Source organism: Gymnodraco acuticeps, unplaced genomic scaffold, assembly GCF_902827175.1.
Source record: "Gymnodraco acuticeps unplaced genomic scaffold, fGymAcu1.1, whole genome shotgun sequence".
Lineage (NCBI taxonomy): Eukaryota > Metazoa > Chordata > Actinopteri > Perciformes > Bathydraconidae > Gymnodraco > Gymnodraco acuticeps.
The window spans coordinates 349,409-367,500 of record NW_022990236.1 but is presented as its reverse complement, the minus strand read 5'-3'; the positions used below and the strand labels follow the sequence as shown (position 1 = coordinate 367,500).

The following is an 18,092-nucleotide window of genomic DNA, read 5'->3' as shown; positions in this document are numbered from 1 at the left end:
AGGTATAGAAAGTACTCTATTACCAGGTATAGAACGTATTCTGATTACCAGGTATATAAAGTACTCTATTACCAGGTATAGAAAGTACTCTGATTACCAGGTATAGAACGTACTCTGATTACCAGGTATAGAAAGTACTCTATTACCAGGTATAGAAAGTACTCTATTACCAGGCATATAAAGTACTCTATTACCAGGTATAGAAAGTACTCTATTACCAGGTATAGAACGTACTCTGATTACCAGGTATAGCACGTACTCTGATTACCAGGTATAGAAAGTACTCTGATTACCAGGTATAGAAAGTACTCTGATTACCAGGTATAGAACGTACTCTGATTACCAGCTATAGAAAGTACTCTGATTACCAGGTATAGAAAGTACTCTATTACCAGGTATAGAACGTACTCTGATTACCAGGTATAGAAAGTACTCTATTACCAGGTATAGAAAGTACTCTATTACCAGGTATAGAAAGTACTCTATTACCAGGTATAGAACGTATTCTGATTACCAGGTATATAAAGTACTCTATTACCAGGTATAGAAAGTACTCTGATTACCAGGTATAGAACGTACTCTGATTACCAGGTATAGAAAGTACTCTATTACCAGGTATAGAAAGTACTCTATTACCAGGCATATAAAGTACTCTATTACCAGGTATAGAAAGTACTCTATTACCAGGTATAGAACGTACTCTGATTACCAGGTATAGAACGTACTCTGATTACCAGGTATAGAAAGTACTCTGATTACCAGGTATAGAAAGTACTCTGATTACCAGGTATAGAACGTACTCTGATTACCAGCTATAGAAAGTACTCTGATTACCAGGTATAGAAAGTACTCTATTACCAGGTATAGAACGTACTCTGATTACCAGGTATAGAAAGTACTCTATTACCAGGTATAGAAAGTACTCTATTACCAGGTATAGAAAGTACTCTATTACCAGGTATAGAACGTATTCTGATTACCAGGTATAGAAAGTACTCTATTACCAGGTATAGAAAGTACTCTGATTACCAGGTATAGAAAGTACTCTGATTACCAGGTATAGAAAGTACTCTATTACCAGGTATAGAAAGTACTCTGATTACCAGGTATATAAAGTACTCTATTACCAGGTATAGAAAGTAGAACATTTCCAATGTCTGACTTTACCTTGAGATGAAGTATTTTGACAGTCAAGTAAAGGTACTTTTAGGTAAAGGCTCTGAATACTTGTTCCTCGTCTGCGGGCAGCCTCTGCAGAGCGGCTCGTCCTCCTTTGTGTTTCAAGGTGTGATTTTGCAGCTCTTTCTGCCTCATTAGTGAAATGCGTCTCTGTGGCTCTTCTGCGTGCCAGCTGGATCGGCAGTCTTCCTTCTTCTCCAGGTTTATTTCCAGGAATGATGTGCAGAGGCTTCATTTATTCTGAAACAGGCTCACAGTCAAACGTGCGAACAGCTAGAAATCACAGAGGAAACATTAACGAAGACATGGAAACGTTTCTGTTTCCAAACCACAGCCGTTAGGAAGCAGGCGAGCAGAGAGGCTTTCCATGGAGGACAAACAGGTTTCACTTCAAACTCCCATCTCTAACAGGAAGCTCTTTACTCATTATTGCCCTGTCTGTCCTGTTTCAAGAACTATTATTCAGCTTAAAGGAGCCCTATTCTGCTTTTGGGGGCTTCCCTTCCCTCTAGTGTGTTCTATAGGTTTTAGTGCATGTCAATGGTCCTCAGAGGCTAACATCCCTGAGTTCCCTTAATCCAGGGCTGTCAAACTCAATTTCATCGCGGGCCACATTCGCATTAAGGTTGCACTCAAAGGGCCGGTTGTAACTTTAAGACTATAACAAAATATACATATATAACTATTTAATATATATAAAATAATATATTATATTACATTATTGGCTCTGCATTGGATTATTATCGGACAGGGTAATAACTTCAAAATCAACTACGTCTGAAAGCAGAAGTCTAGGCCAAATAATTGCAAGTCTCTTCAGTGCGCGTGTCACAAAACGAAATGCATTGTGGGACATGTAGTTTATGGGCAACGTGCTTTGGTAAAGCACCATGTAACCGTATAATATAATTGTTATGCATGCTTCTTAGTTAACATTAAGCTGCCTGTGGCTCTTGGCTGTAACAATGTACATTTCCCCTCTGTGGGACGAATAAAGGTATTCTGATTCTGATTCCAGCATCCAAACTGGAAATGATTCATTACAATCCTTGTAAACATTTGCACTAATAACCCGCCCCCCCCCCCCCCCCCCCCCCCACTGCAGAGATCGTGGATCGGGTGGTTCTGGGAGAGTGGCCCTGCCTCCGGCCCATCACCGACCCCCAGAGCCACAGTCCTGAGCTGGGCCAGCTGATGCAGCGCTGCTGGGCGGAGGAGCCCACCGAGAGACCCGAGTTCAACCACATCCGGCTGCTGCTGCGCAAACAGAACAAGTGAGAGAGAATCAAACTAACTGCAACTAAACCCCTTTCATTACTTCCTGTCCCCTGGTCTGAGAGCCAATGGTTCTCTGAATGTGTTTTTGGTTGTTAGCCTGAAATATAGTCTTTGTCTGAAAATCCTAAAGCGGTGTTAATATGTGGAGATTATCCTGCTGAATTAAACGTGTAGTTATCACACGGAGGAATCCCATTGGACCAGGGAGATGCTGCCTTCAGGGACCAACACAGCAATGGTTTCTATAGAGCAGTGGTTCTCAAATGGGGGTATGCGGACCCCTAGGGGTACGTTGGAGTACTGCAGGGGGTACGTGAGATTTATTTTATGTTGATGAAAAAAACAAACATAAGTAATGCATTTAAACAAACTACTAATAGTAGATGAACTACTTTCTTCAAAGGTCTACAGAAACTCTGGATAATAAAATGGGAACAATAAACGGGGTGCTCTCTTTTCCTCTCCCTCTCCTGACAGCCGGTCAGTCTCGTGCAGCTCGCTGAACCTGTAATAAGTGACCCGACAGTAAAGAATACATATATGTATAACTAGTTTAGTTAGTTCCAGAGTAGATAAACTAGCTAAGTGTGTTAGGTCTAACTCTTAGTGTATTCTGCTCCACTCAACGGTCCGTCACAGCGGCGGAGCTGTGATCATGCAGAGCCGCGTGTTCTCCGTCAGCAGCAGCTGATCTGATCTCTGATCTCTCTCTCTCGTCCGGTTAGACTTCACTCGCGTTTATGTCCAAATCTATCAGATCTAGCTAGTTCTAGTTAATTATATGACTGCCTGCTTATCAAAGGACCTAAACAATAAGCGTTGCTTGGCAACGGCTTGTGGCTGCAAAGTATAGCGCAGCATATATTATACATATGTTCAGTGGAGAATGGTCATTAGGGGCAGGTGGGGCACAGCCCCACCTAGTGTCAGCAGAAAGTATTAAAAATAATGATTACCAAAAAAATGCAAAAACTAAATTAAAAAATATATTAAATATATTTTAAGATCATGTTTAATCATCTGATTCGTCTCATTGCTGTTTTAGTCTGTGTTCTTCTAATTAGTGTCTACAGTGTGTGCCTATTGAGCTGTTTAGAGCCATGTGGGACAAAACCCGATCCTGCCCCTCCCTCTCACTGTCTAAGTGAAAGGTGACTGTAAAAACTACACTCAGAATATTTTCCTATTTAATGTGTGTGGCAAAACATAATGACCATAGGGGCATAGAGCTGCCATCCCCACCATACGTCATCTCACATCATTCAGAGCTGATTGGCTGTAAGTACGTGTGCCGTGAAAAGTGTGGTGTGTGAAGAGCAGGTGAAGAGGAGACGAGAGACGCATCCTAAAACCCGGAAGTAAGCTGCGCATGGCTTCCCTCCACAAAAAAGCAATGAGATCTCTCCATAGGACTTTAGAAAATAGCTCAAAATAAGATCTGTGGGAAAAGTACCTGTTAGATAAATGCACGTTTTGTTCAGCCGGATAATATCCGTCTACCCTACTTTTATAATTTTCGAATCATAAATCTATTGATTAGATTAGATTTATGATAGACTTTTGAAACTACAGGAACATAAGGAGGACTTTTACAAAAAAGTAATAGAGATTTTTGTCCAGAGGGATAGGCAAATGGACTTCATCTTCAAGTCAAGGTAAGACTGCAATTTTATTGAAAATGGGATCTTACTAAGAGAGAACAATTCAATATTTAAATGATAAAATTACATTTTTTGGGTATCCTTCTGTTGAACTGTCTGTTTAAAATTAATTGAAGCATCAGACAAAAAAAGCTTTTGAAAATATTTGTAAACCTGAAGAGTCAGAGTCAGTGCCTCACCAGCCATGAACCTCACTGCAGACGCTTATAGACATCTAAGTTTTTTGTGCCCCACCACTTTTGTACATATAAAAACGCCACTGCATATGTTCAATGAGGGGTCAAAATCCCATGCTCATAAAATGCTCATATTTTTTGTTCTCTTCATTCCCCACGCCCCAAAATAAATAAATATACAAATGTTAGGAAAAGTAACGAAGTTTGAGCAGTGTTGGTTTTATATTGACAGTTACACATATTTCAAAACACTAAGTGTAATAACTGCAGTGGCCTTCCTGTCACTGAGAATAACAAAGGTCCTCAGTGAAGCACAAGCCCATGTTTCACTAAATTGTAAGTACAACTTATTAAAAAGATCAGTTCAATGCAACTAATGTCGTCTCAGTGTTATTGCATGATGTTACAATGGGTTTGCCATGAATTTAGTGATGGATTGTAAACATTTGAAAGGGGTAGCATTTAAGTGTTTCTCAGTTACAATGTTGTTGTTTTAATAAATCAGACACCGATGGTGCAGCGCTTTACTGTACCTCTTTATATAGGCGTTTTTTCCCTAACAAATAGTTTTTGCGCTGATCAGCGGGTACTTGGCTGAAAAAAAATTCCAAAGGGGTACATTATTGAAAAAAGTTTGAGAACCACCGCTATAGAGGACCCATTTCTGATCACTGTGGTACGCTGCGCCTAGTGTACGCTCCTCTCTGGCTCTGTGGGTTCATGTGTGTGTGTGTGTGTGTGTGTGTGTGTGTGTGTGTGTGTGGTGTGTGTGTGTGTGTGTGTGTGTGTGTTGTGTGTGTGTGTGTGTGTGTGTGTGTGTGTGTGTGTGGTGTGTGTGTGTGTGTGTGTGTGTGTGTGTGTGTGTGTGTGTGTGTGTGTGTGTGTGTAGGGAGTCGAGGACTAACATCCTGGATAACCTCCTCTCCCGGATGGAGCTGTACGCCAACAACCTGGAGGAGCTGGTGGAGGAGCGCACTCAGGCGTATCACGAAGAGAAGAGGAAAGCAGAGACCCTGCTGTACCAGATACTACCTCAGTGAGTACTCTGTGTACTTATACTACCTCAGTGAGTACTCTGTGTACTAATACTACCTCAGTGAGTACTGCTGTACCAGATACTACCTCAGTGAGTACTGCTGTACCAGATACTACCTAAGTGAGTACTCTGTGTACTTATACTACCTCAGTGAGTACTCTGTGTATTTATACTACCTCAGTGAGTACTCTGTGTACTAATACTACCTCAGTGAGTACTCTGTGTACTAATACTACCTCAGTGAGTACTCTGTGTACTTATACTACTGCTGTACCAGATACTACCTCAGTGAGTATTCTGTGCACTTATACTACCTCAGTGAGTACTCTGTGTACTTATACTACCTCAGTGAGTACTCTGTGTACTAATACTACCTCAGTGAGTACTCTGTGTACTTATACTACTGCTGTACCAGATACTACCTCAGTGAGTACTCTGTGTACTTATACTACCTCAGTGAGTACTCTGTGTACTTATACTACCTCAGTGAGTACTGCTGTACCAGATACTACCTCAGTGAGTACTGCGTGTACTTATACTACCTCAGGGAGTACTGCGACTACTTATACTGCTGTACCAGAGACTACCTCAGTGATTACTACTGTACCATACTACCTTAGTAAGTACTGCGTGTACCAGATACTACCTCAGTGAGTACTCTGTGTACTTATACTACCTCAGTGAGTACTCTTTGTACTTATACTACCTCAGTGAGTACTCTGTGTACTAATACTACCTCAGTGAGTACTGTTGTACCAGATGTTACCTCAGTGAGTACTCTGTGTACTTATACAACCTCACTGAGTACTGCTGTACCAGATACTACCTCAGTGAGTACTGCATGTACTTATACTACCTCAGTGAGTACTGCGACTACTTATACAGCGTGTACCAGATACTACCTCAGTGATTACTGCTGTACCAGATACTACCTCAGTGAGTACTGTGTGTACTAATACTGCAGACCCTACCTGTTCCACGTGTCTCCTCAGCTCGGTGGCGGAGCAGCTGAAACGGGGCGAGACGGTTCAGGCCGAGGCCTTCGACTCGGTCTCCATTTACTTCAGCGACATCGTGGGATTCACCGCCATCTCCGCTGAGAGCACGCCGCTGCAGGTTATTCAAATATATAATATATAAATATAATTATTAACAATCTGTAAACAGTAACTTGGTTTATTTTCCATGCTGTACTTCTGCGCTATTTGTTTTTTACTAATTGTCTTTTTTTATTATTTAACATATAATACTCAATTATTAAATATGAAACATATATTGATATTTAACATTTAATATATGTAACTATTCAATGTGTACATTGTATTATGATATATAACAACAATACATATGTACACATTGGAATATTACAGTGGTGTATTTATATTTATAAATATATTATTGCTGAAAAGTATTATGCTTTCTGAGAGTGGTATCTGCAGTTAATCCTGTGAGATGCTTGTGTGTATTACATTATAATATATGATATATATATATATATATATACAGTATTATAATAAGGTTGTTTCTCTGCAGGTGGTGACGCTGCTCAACGACCTCTACACCTGTTTCGACGCCATCATCGACAACTTTGATGTTTACAAGGTGGAAAAACAACACAGACTATTCTCTTTAAGAAAATAATGATATCTTAATGTGTTCATACGGAGGCCGAGAGGAGCTAGCCCTCGACAACGATCCAGAAACATTTCCTTCAGGAGAAACGTTTCAGAAACTATGCAGATAAAAAAACACAAATGTTCCAATGTGCGTCACTCTTTAGTGTCCCCTGGTCTCCCAGCTGTGTGCGTCACTCTTTAGTGCCCCCTGGTCTCCCAGCTGTGTGTGTCACTCTTTAGTGCCCCCTGGTCTCCCAGCTGTGTGCGTCACTCTTTAGTGTCCCCTGGTCTCCCAGCTGTGTGCGTCACTCTTTAGTGTCCCCTGGTCTCCCAGCTGTGTGCGTCACTCTTTAGTGTCCCCTGGTCTCCAGATGTGTGCGTCACTCTTTAGTGTCCCCTGGTCTCCCAGCTGTGTGCGTCACTCTTTAGTGTCCCCTGGTCTCCAGATGTGTGCGTCACTCTTTAGTGTCCCCTGGTCTCCCAGCTGTGTGCGTCACTCTTTAGTGTCCCCTGGTCTCCCAGCTGTGTGCGTCACTCTTTAGTGTCCCCTGGTCTCCCAGCTGTGTGCGTCACTCTTTAGTGTCCCCTGGTCTCCAGATGTGTGCGTCACTCTTTAGTGTCCCCTGGTCTCCCAGCTCTGTGCGTCACTCTTTAGTATCCCCTGGTCTCCCAGCTGTGTGCGTCACTCTTTAGTGTCCCCTGGTCTCCCAGCTCTGTGCGTCACTCTTTAGTATCCCCTGGTCTCCCAGCTCTGTGCGTCACTCTTTAGTATCCCCTGGTCTCCCAGCTGTGTGCGTCACTCTTTAGTGTCCCCTGCTCTCCCAGCTGTGTGCGTCACTCTTTAGTGTCCCCTGGTCTCCGTTGTGTTTTGAGCTTCTTGCAGCGTTTTGTATCTGCAGCGTTTGGTTTCTGCGGCTTTTAGTAAACGCTGCATGTCTCCTCAAGTTGCTGGATGTCCTCTAAACGCTGCATGTGTGGTCAAGTTGCTGAAGATGTGTCTTCATGAGGAACATTTGGGTTTTTATATCTGCATCGTTTCTGAAGCTGCAGCGCGTTCTGGGCCGTAGAAGCGTGTTGGCACTCTGTGTGGAAGTTTTTTAAACGTATACAGTGAGTGTAGATGTGTGTGTATGTACAGTGGGGCAAAAAAGTATTTAGTCAGCCACCAATAGTTCTCCCACTTAAAAAGATGAGAGGCCTGTAATTTTCATCCTAGGTACACTTCAACTATGAGAGACAGAATGGGGGGAAATAATCCAGGAAATCACATTGTAGGATTTTTAATGAATGAATTGGTAAATTCCTCGGTAAAATAAGTATTTGGTCACCTACAAACAAACAAGATGTCTGGCTCTCACAGACCTGTAACTTCTTCTTTAAGAGCCTCCTCTGTCCTCCACTTGTTAACTATATTAATGGCACCTGTTTGAACTCGTTATCAGTATAAAAGACACCTGTCCACAACCTCAAACAGTCACACTCCAAACTCCACTATGGCCAAGACCAAAGAGCTGTCAAAGGACACCAGAAACAAAATTGTAGACCTGCACCAGGCTGGGAAAACTGAATCTGCAATAGGTAAGCAGCTTGGTGTGAAGAAATCAACTGTGGGAGCAATTATTAGAAAATGGAAGACATACAAGACCAATGATAATCTCCCTCGATCTGGGGCTCCACGCAAGATCTCACCCCGTGGGGTCAAAATGATCACAAGAACGGTGAGCAAAGATCCCAGAAGCACACGGGGGGACCGAGTCAATGACCTGCAGAGAGCTGGGACCAAAGTAACAAAGGCTACCATCAGTAACACACTACGCCGCCAGGGACTCAAATCCTGCAGTGCCAGACGTGTCCCCCTGCTTAAGCCAGTACATGTCCAGGCCCGTCTGAAGTTTGCTAGAGAGCATTTAGATGACCCAGAAGAGGATTGGGAGAATGTCATATGGTCAGATGAAACCAAAATAGAACTTTTTGGTAAAAACTCAACTAGACGTGTTTGGAGGAGAAAGAATGCTGAGTTGCATCCAAAGAACACCTACTGTGAAACATGGGGGTGGAAACATCATGCTTTGGGGCTGTTTTTCTGCAAAGGGACCAGGACGACTGATCCGTGTAAAGGAAAGAATGAATGGGGCCATGTATCGTGAGATTTTGAGTGACAACCTCCTTCCATCAGCAAGGGCATTGAAGATGAAACGTGGCTGGTTCTTTCAGCATGACAATGATCCCAAACACACCGCCCGGGCAACGAAGGAGTGGCTTCGTAAGAAGCATTTCAAGGTCCTGGAGTGGCCTAGCCAGTCTCCAGATATCAACCCCATAGAAAATCTTTGGAGGGAGTTGAAAGTCCGTGTTGCCCAGCGACAGCCCCAAAACATCACTGCTCTAGAGGAGATCTGCATGGAGGAATGGGCCAGAATACCAGCAACAGTGTGTGAAAACCTAGTGAAGACTTACAGAAAACGTTTGACCTCTGTCATTGCCAACAAAGGGTATATAACAAAGGATTGAGATGAACTTTTGTTATTGACCAAATACTTATTTTCCACCATAATTTGCAAATAAATTCTTTAAAAATCAGACAATGTGATTTCCTGGATTCTTTCCCCCCCATTCTGTCTCTCATAGTTGAAGTGTACCTAGGATGAACATTACAGGCCTCTCATCTTTTTAAGTGGGAGAACTTGCACAATTGGTGGCTGACTAAATACTTTTTTGCCCCACTGTATATGCATTAAATACACGTAAAATGGAGTGCACCCCCCCCCCCCCTGCAGGTGGAGACGATAGGTGACGCATACATGGTGGTGTCGGGGTTGCCGGTGAGGAACGGGAACTTGCACGGGAGGGAAATCGCCCGCATGGCGCTCGCCCTGCTGCACGCCGTGCGAACATTCAAGATCTGCCACCGGCCCGAGCAGCAGCTGGAGCTGAGGATAGGAGTTCACAGCGGTGAGTACACACGCAACTATAACCAAGACGACAGAGAATACAGATCCATCTTCTACTGCAGGACGTGCAGAGGATGGGAGGGGAGCAGTCAATACGTGTCTGGGATAAAGATTTAAAAGATTCAAAGGCGTCATTGTCATACGCACAGCGAGTATCGCTCGTCCAACAATGCAAGGCTGTCAAGGTAATAAAAGCGACCCTCGGACTGATAGCCGAGCAGCAGTCGTGTGTAAAGGCTTACAATGCTACACCTAAAAGATAACATGAGGAGGAAGAAAATATATATTATTATCAAAGTTGACCACTTCGGATAATTGAAATGTTAGTGTTTTCATTCTGCTCTAATTTTATGACATGCTTTTCTTCTGGATTGTAAAGTGTGGGATGTTTGCAAAAGCAAGTGCTGCATTACATTTAAAATAATAGTGTGTTAGATCAGGACTATTTTATATGCACTGCTCTGGAGATGCATGAGCTTGCCGTGTGTTTCCTGTGCTGCAGGGCCGGTGTGTGCGGGGGTGGTGGGTCTGAAGATGCCGCGCTACTGTTTGTTCGGAGACACGGTCAACACGTCGTCACGCATGGAGTCCAGCGGCGAAGGTCAGACATGTCTTTCCTTTTCAATGTGGTGCAGATTCATCAGTATGTGTTCACTTAACTGCACAGCTCTGCTCTGAAATTCTGATGTACTGCAGTTCATTTGTCTTAATCTTATAATACATGCTTTTTTGTATATTTATCTTTTCGAAATTCTATAATAGGTTTTATATTGTCAAAACATTTCTATGTCGTTTTATATGGAGGCCAACAGGAATAAATTCGCTGCAGCTTCACAAACGATGCAGATATAAAAACACAAAGGGTTCCACATGAAGAAACATCTTCAGTGCACACAGCTGGAGACCAGGGGACACTAAAAAGTGACGCACACAGCTGGAGACCAGGGGACACTAAAGAGTGACGCACACAGCTGGGAGACCAGGGGACACTAAAGAGTGACGCACACAGCTGGGAGACTAGGGGACACTAAAGAGTGACGCAAACAGCTGGGAGATCAGGGGACACTAAAGAGTGACGCACACAGCTGGGAGACCAGGGGACACTAAAGAGTGACGCACACAGCTGGAGACCAGGGGACACTAAAGAGTGACGCACACAGCTGGGAGACCAGGGGACACTAAAAAGTGACACACACAGTTGGGAGACCAGGGGACACTAAAGAGTGACGCACACAGCTGGGAGACCAGGGGACACTAAAGAGTGACGCACACAGCTGGAGACCAGGGGACACTAAAGAGTGACGCACACTGCTGGGAGACTAGGGGACACTAAAGAGTGACGCACAGACCAGGGGATACTAAAGAGTGACGCACACAGCTGGGAGACTAGGGGACACTAAAGAGTGACGCACAGACCAGGGGATACTAAAGAGTGACGCACACAGCTGGGAGAACAGGGGACACTAAAAAGTGACGCACACAGCTGGGAGACCAGGTGACACTAAAAAGTGACACACACAGCTGGGAGACTAGGGGACACTAAAGAGTGACGCACACAGCTGGGAGACCAGGGGACACTAAATAGTGACACACACAGCTGGGAGATCAGGGGACACTAAAGAGTGACGCACACAGCTGGGACGGAGCGTTTAGTGACGTTCAGGATTATAAAGCTGTTGTTGGAAACTTACCTAAAATGTGTATGGTCTTATGTTAACATGACTCCTTCTGATACTGTTACTGCAGATCTGCTGAAAGCTAGCTCGCTAACGTGTGTGTGTGTGTGTGTGTGTGTGTGTGTGTGTTTGTGTGTGTGTGTAGCACTGAAGATCCATGTGTCGGCGGCGACTCACGACATCTTGCAGGAGTTTAACTGCTTCCAGCTGGAGAGGAGAAGAGAGATCGACGTGAAGGGCAAAGGGAAGATGACCACCTATTGGCTCCTGGGCGAGAGCGACAGCCAATGACAAGACAGCTTCCAGGGGACAGAGAGGAGGGGACAGAGAGGAGGGGACAGAGAGGAGGGCGCGCTGACAGAGGAGACCCTTCTGAAACCTGTGCAGAGACAACAATAATAACTTGATACCGTGTGCTGCAGGTCTCATGTGTTGTTTGTACGAGTTAGGGGGGGTTCACGGTTGATTTGCAGGTTGTACGTCTAAGGTTCGGAGCTGCACTGCTGGCAGGCTGTGCTCGGCTCTTTAACAGAGGTTCAGGAAGTTAACCAGACGTAGATTAGACAAAACAACCCGTAAAGCCCCTGTCACACTGTCCCGAAGTTGACACCCGATGGACACACGAATATGGAATTGTGAATTTCGCACGAAGATGGCCCCGAACCACACACGAAGGCAACATTTACATTACATTTAAGACATACAACTGCAACGAAAGTACCAAAAACAATTATGTTACAGTACTATGATACAGTACTGTTATCTTCAGACTTTGTTCTTTACTTTATCCGTCGTTATATGTAGAAAATATTACGTTTTCTCCGTAATGTTGTTTCCATAGCAACAACAACTTCCTTTCAACTCTCCTTCAAAATAATATATTATATCCTTTTTAGTTTCACAGAACACAAATTGGGTTATTTACATAATATATTTACATGATTTTGTTGTGCAATAAAACAACCAGATGGACACACGATAAAGGAAATGTTCAAATTCGGCTGTGATCGTAGCAACATCGGGCCATTCGTGAGGTTATCTAAGCCATCGTATGACCGCCGGTGGAGTTTCTCAGGTTCCGGCAGCAACTTCGTGAGCCGTGGCAAAATCTTTGGCATGCCAAAAAATTGCCGAAGGACCTTGCAAAGGTTCATTTTCGTGTTGAATTCGTGTGTCAATTTTGCCCTTCGTAAGGCCATCGTGAGGGCATCTTGTTATCATCGGTGCCATCGGGCATTCGCCCCGATCAGAGTGAGGGCAAATGCACCGATGATAACACGAAGATGACACGATTCGACAAGATGCCCTCACGAGTGCCTTACGAAGTTGCCGCTCATGAAGTTGCTGCCGGAGCCTGAGAAACTCCACCGACGGTCATACGATGGCTTAAGATGCCCTCACGAATGGCGCGATGTTGTTACGATCAGAGCCGAATTTGAACATTTCCTTTATCGTGGGTCCATCGGGTGTCAATTTCGGGACAGTGTGACAGGGGCTTTACAGTGAGTTTGGAATGGAGACCGGGAAGGAGAGAAAGGAAATGCAGGAGTGGAAAGACAGAAGAGAAATGGCCAGTCCTCGTCCTCCTGTCAGAGAAGTTCAGACTGGAGGAAAACGCTGATGCACTCACGACGTACATGCATGAACAACGTAAAGGGAGGGAGAGTGTGAGGACAGAGGAAACACCTCTGAAACCTGTGCAGGAACAGGATGTAACGGAAGGAGCAGAGACACGCAAAGAGACAACAATAATAACTTTGTATCGTGTGCTGCAGGTCTCATGTGTGGTTTGTACGAGTTAAGGTGGGTTTACGGTTGATTTGCAGGTTGTAAAGAAGGCTGGAAGAGACGTCCCCGGTCCTCGTCCTCTGGTCAGAAGACTTTTTCATTTCTGATGGATTCAGACTTGAGGAAAATGCTGCTGCACTCACGACGAACCTGCACATAGTAGGGCGCGCTGACAGAGGAGACCCTTCTGAGCTGTGCTGCAGGTCTCCTGTGTTGTCTGTACGAGTTAGGGGGGGTTTACGGTTGATTTGAAGGTTGTACGTCAACAGTTCTGCAGAAGATTCTTCCTTTAGAGCTCCAGCATCGGGTGTGTTTTGTAACCCTCCCTTCCACACCTTAACGTTAATAGCTTGGTGTTTCCTCGATTGAAATGTCTTTTTTGGCAGTGTTATCACTTTCTTTACATATCTTACGTCATCACACTCTTCAGAAAGTGTTTGTCTCTCTAATTGAAGACTTCCTAACACTATGGTGGAGGATATCACCCCGTTCTCTCTACATGTGTTACTGTGGTGTTAGTAGCCTGGAATTCATTGTAAAAAAAAAAAGAGCCGCTGTATTTTTGAGATGAATAATCATAAAGAGGGATAAGCACTGCGTTAATGAATAGAAATGGACGTAAGGATTGTTAAGTAGTATCAGGCAATTGCTTCAAATCTAGACAAAAAAACGAAATGTGTCAGTGCTGTTGAGTTATTTAAAAATAAATACACATAACATTTTATTTGTTAGACGCTTTTATCCGAAGCGACTTACATACATTGAGTACTGTGGACAATCCAGGTGAAGTGTCTCAGGGACACAACGACATGCTGACTGCAGTGGGACTCAAACTCGCTACCCCCTTCATCACACTATCCACTGAGCCACAGCCTCCCCACATATTCTTTAAAAAGTGTTCATACTAGAGAACACATAAGCCCTCACCAAAGTGTATTCATAGATTAACTGGTGATGACATTTTAAACAATATTCTTCTACAGTTCACCGTCGAGAACACTTCCTCAGATGAATACTCACTGGTTGGTTTGAAGGATGGTTTGGTTCGTTAGATTAGAGATTAGCCTTTTGTTTCACACAGTGGATGAAACAGCTGTTTAGTGACTGAAGCGGGGCGCATTCATTAGTAATTAAATCATCCACAAACACCTCGCTAAAGATGCTCAATGAGGCCCAGCTTTGCAGAACATCAGTAAACAGGATTAGATCTCCGTGACCGTTCTCTGTAAGTGTTTCCTTTTTGTTTTTTCAATTAAAAAAATGCAATAACATGAAGTGTTTTGGTATTATTGTATCGGGAAAACGTCAGCAGTGCAGACGAGGGGATACAAACCTGTGGCAGTTGTTAGACAAAGATTTTATTTACCAATTCATGCAATCATGAACTGAGAAATACTTTTTGTCAACGTGTCTTACATTTTAAAATCTTTTATATTTTGTACGTACCATAAAATGTTTATTAGATGCTTTTTTAGGAAAATGATCAGAAAGTGAAGTTCAACACTGTATCTACAGCAGGGGATCCAACACAATGAAAGATTGAAGAGTATGTGCATTAATAGCATGTTGCTAAGAAGTGTCTAAATGAGACGACTAATGGCGCTTTCCCACTGCAGGGCCTCACTCGGCTTAGTACGGTATGGTTAGGCCTTGTTAGGCCCGGCTGACTTTATGCTGCGTTTCCATTACAGTTTAGTAGTTGGGGCAGTAACTATAGTAACGCAGTGTAGGTGGAGCCGTGACGTCATCTTAAATGCGAAACACAAAACCAAATAAAAAAGGAAAGTAAAACTTATGCTCGTCACCCTCTCCCTCCGGTCCGCATTAATACAAATGATCCCAATACGTATGATTGTATGAACTACGAAAATATCTTAAAATCAATACAAATGTTTTTATTATAACGTTAGTCCTTAACATCTATCACTGTGTATATCACCATTCAAACATCTTTTAAAAGTTGAACAAACCCCACACAGCTCAGTGAAATGTTGACTTTATTTGATCATTTCAGTAAAAACTAACGTTCATATTTCTCTTTTTGATTATAATACTGATGAACGTTCAAAACAAAGCACTTTGGCAACTTACCACATACGTTTTAAAAAGCTTAACCTGTTAAGCCCTGAGCATGTTTTTCAGGTTTCAGGCTTGAAAATGACATTCCCAGAACAAATGACTATAACTTCCCTTCTAAAAGGGATAAATTAATAATCTTTTTTCTCAAAGTAATGATAAACCTGTGAGTTGGATGTAGAAAAGTCAGAATCAATATAGATGTTTTTATTTTAAAGAAAAAATTCCGATTGAACTTAGTGAAAAACTGTAAATTATAGTTTCCGTCCAAAAAAAAAAACATTACTTCAAGTGAAAACCACCCTTGAATGATGGGATGGCAGACTAAAAGCTTTAGGAATCCAAACTAAAACATAATAAGTACCCTGTATCAAGATCAAGAAGTGAAATTTGACCTTTTTAGAGAGATTTAGAAAAAACAAAACCCACCTCTGGGGTCATTTGGGTATATTTGCCATATCTCTGGAACCTGTTGAAGTCTCCATATTAAGTTGAATAATTAAAACGAAAGTTAATATAATCAAATATAATCAAATATATTCTTGTGTAACCCACAATGAAAATGCATTATATTTCATGTTGTTCTATAATGCAGTATTTACAAACAAGGGGTTTGGTAAATTGAGTTTAAGGCCTATTATAGTTTATCACTATGGGTGTCACTGTTTAAAGAGGGGAGACAGTTGTCTTCACTCACAGCAAGCTCACGCACAGGAGACCCCTGACTCAATGGAAAAGTACTGAAGCCCCAAAATCTGTTTAGGCCACACCATAGGATAATATGTCTGGACATGTCCAGTCCTGCACACCAGAGGTCATGACTTTTCCCCACATATATGGGTATGAAGATGTGTCTTTGGTTTTCTGTCCCTGTGTGGAGCATGAAAGCACTGGCTGAGAGGGAGAAAGCTCCAGAGCGGGGTTTTCCTTGATAAGTTCTCTGAAATTGACTTTGATTTTGAATGTATTGTTGAATGAAAGTTTTAATGCGTTTTTTATCACCGACCATTTATGAGGATATTCCTCTAAATTATCTCGGAAGAATTTAAAAGGTACAATTTAAATGTCACAACTGAAAAGGGCCAGTTGAGGTTAGAATTTAAATGTCACAACTGAAGTGGGCCAGTTGAGGTTAGAATTGAAATGTCACAACTGAAGTGGGCCAGTTGAGGTTAGAATTTAAATGTCACAACTGAAGTGGGCCAGTTGAAGTTAGAATTTAAATGTCACAACTGAAGTGGGCCAGTTGAAGTCAGAATTGAAATGTCACAACTGAAGTGGGCCAGTTGAAGTTAGAATTTAAATGTCACAACTGAAGTGGGCCAGTTGAAGTTAGTGACGTTGGTGGATCCGCGCCTGGCAGTAAACTTACATAGACTCAATAGCTTCTGTTAGGTCAATTAGTAGGTCAGAGTAAGTGCCGGAATAAATTAACAGGCCTCCCGACTCCAGCAAACCCATTGATCGATTTTGGTGATCGACACCTCTTTTGAACCGTTAGAGCCAATAGAATCGAGGGGGCTTCCTAAATCCATCTAAACATTACCATTGAGGAGTGAGAGGTATGCGCACGCAGTTTGCCCAAACCGAAAGCTATGTTATACTCTAAGGAAAACTACGTTTATTGCCATAAATATGATGATGGATTAACCTCTGGATTAACCTTCAGCAGTGTTTTTCTCGTTTTAATGCCATTGAACACAACTTTTGATCAGAACAACAGCTAAGGTAAGACGTTTTTAGCCGTTTTGGCTCCGTAAAGCACATTTCTTTGTTGTTGTTTCTTGTCGTTTGGCCGCGAGTTCTGATCGCTCAGTGATGATAGTTATATTTCAATCATGAGAGACGTGATGTATGAAATACATGTTTAATACCGGACACGTGGTATAGAAAATTATGATTGACAGATTACAACAATGAATCAACTGATGTTTGGAGATTAGGCCCCGGTTTGTAGGATATCATTCAGGAGGGGAAAACCGCTCCGATGAACCCCCCGGGGTCTAGACACTGGTGGTGGTGATAATGGTTCGGTCTGGTTTGGAGGAAGAAGGATTAGCTTGGCCCTGAATTAGGAGACAGGAGGCGAAGGGGTGGAGGCGGGTTGTGCGTTGACACCTGAAATGACAACTGACAGAGAGGGAAGAGCAGATTTAAAGGTTTTAGCAGGTGCAATGATTGCTAGCTGGGGAGTACCGCCCCTGATTACTTAATGGGAGAAGAGCTTGCAGTGACGTGTAACACCAGGGGGTATGGTCTTCCTTCTTGAACTTGCGCTAAGCTTCATTTCAATCATGAGAGACGTGATGTATGAAATACATGTTTAATACCGGACACGTGGTATAGAAAATTATGATTGACAGATTACAACAATGAATCAACTGATGTTTGGAGATTAGGCCCCGGTTTGTAGGATATCATTCAGGAGGGGAAAACCGCTCCGATGAACCCCCAAAGAGAAGAGAAGTAAGAAGTGCTGAGATGTGAAGCATTTCTTACCTTGCTGGCTGATTGAGGAGATCTGCGGATGAAATGAGATAACACCGGGACATGATGAGATTCTCGGAATAACTGTAGGGTTAATGTGAACGCCAACCATGCTTAGCGCCTGCATGTTGGATTAGACGATGCTGACCCACAAGCCGCAACCTGCAC

General features: G+C 42.9%; 1 protein-coding gene across 1 annotated transcript in view; it reads left to right on the top strand.

Moving 5' to 3' along the window:
• Window positions 1–11,987, top strand: part of LOC117548252 (atrial natriuretic peptide receptor 1-like) — a gene marked incomplete at its 5' end in the record, with an annotated part of 24,981 nt that extends 12,994 nt beyond the window's left edge. Inside the window, 7 exon segments of the mRNA XM_034219407.1 lie at window positions 2,285–2,453; window positions 5,184–5,330; window positions 6,323–6,446; window positions 6,864–6,932; window positions 9,724–9,898; window positions 10,400–10,498; window positions 11,719–11,987. Of these exon segments, the coding sequence (XP_034075298.1) occupies window positions 2,285–2,453; window positions 5,184–5,330; window positions 6,323–6,446; window positions 6,864–6,932; window positions 9,724–9,898; window positions 10,400–10,498; window positions 11,719–11,864 (929 nt within the window).
• Window positions 11,988–18,092: the final 6,105 nt, after the last annotated feature.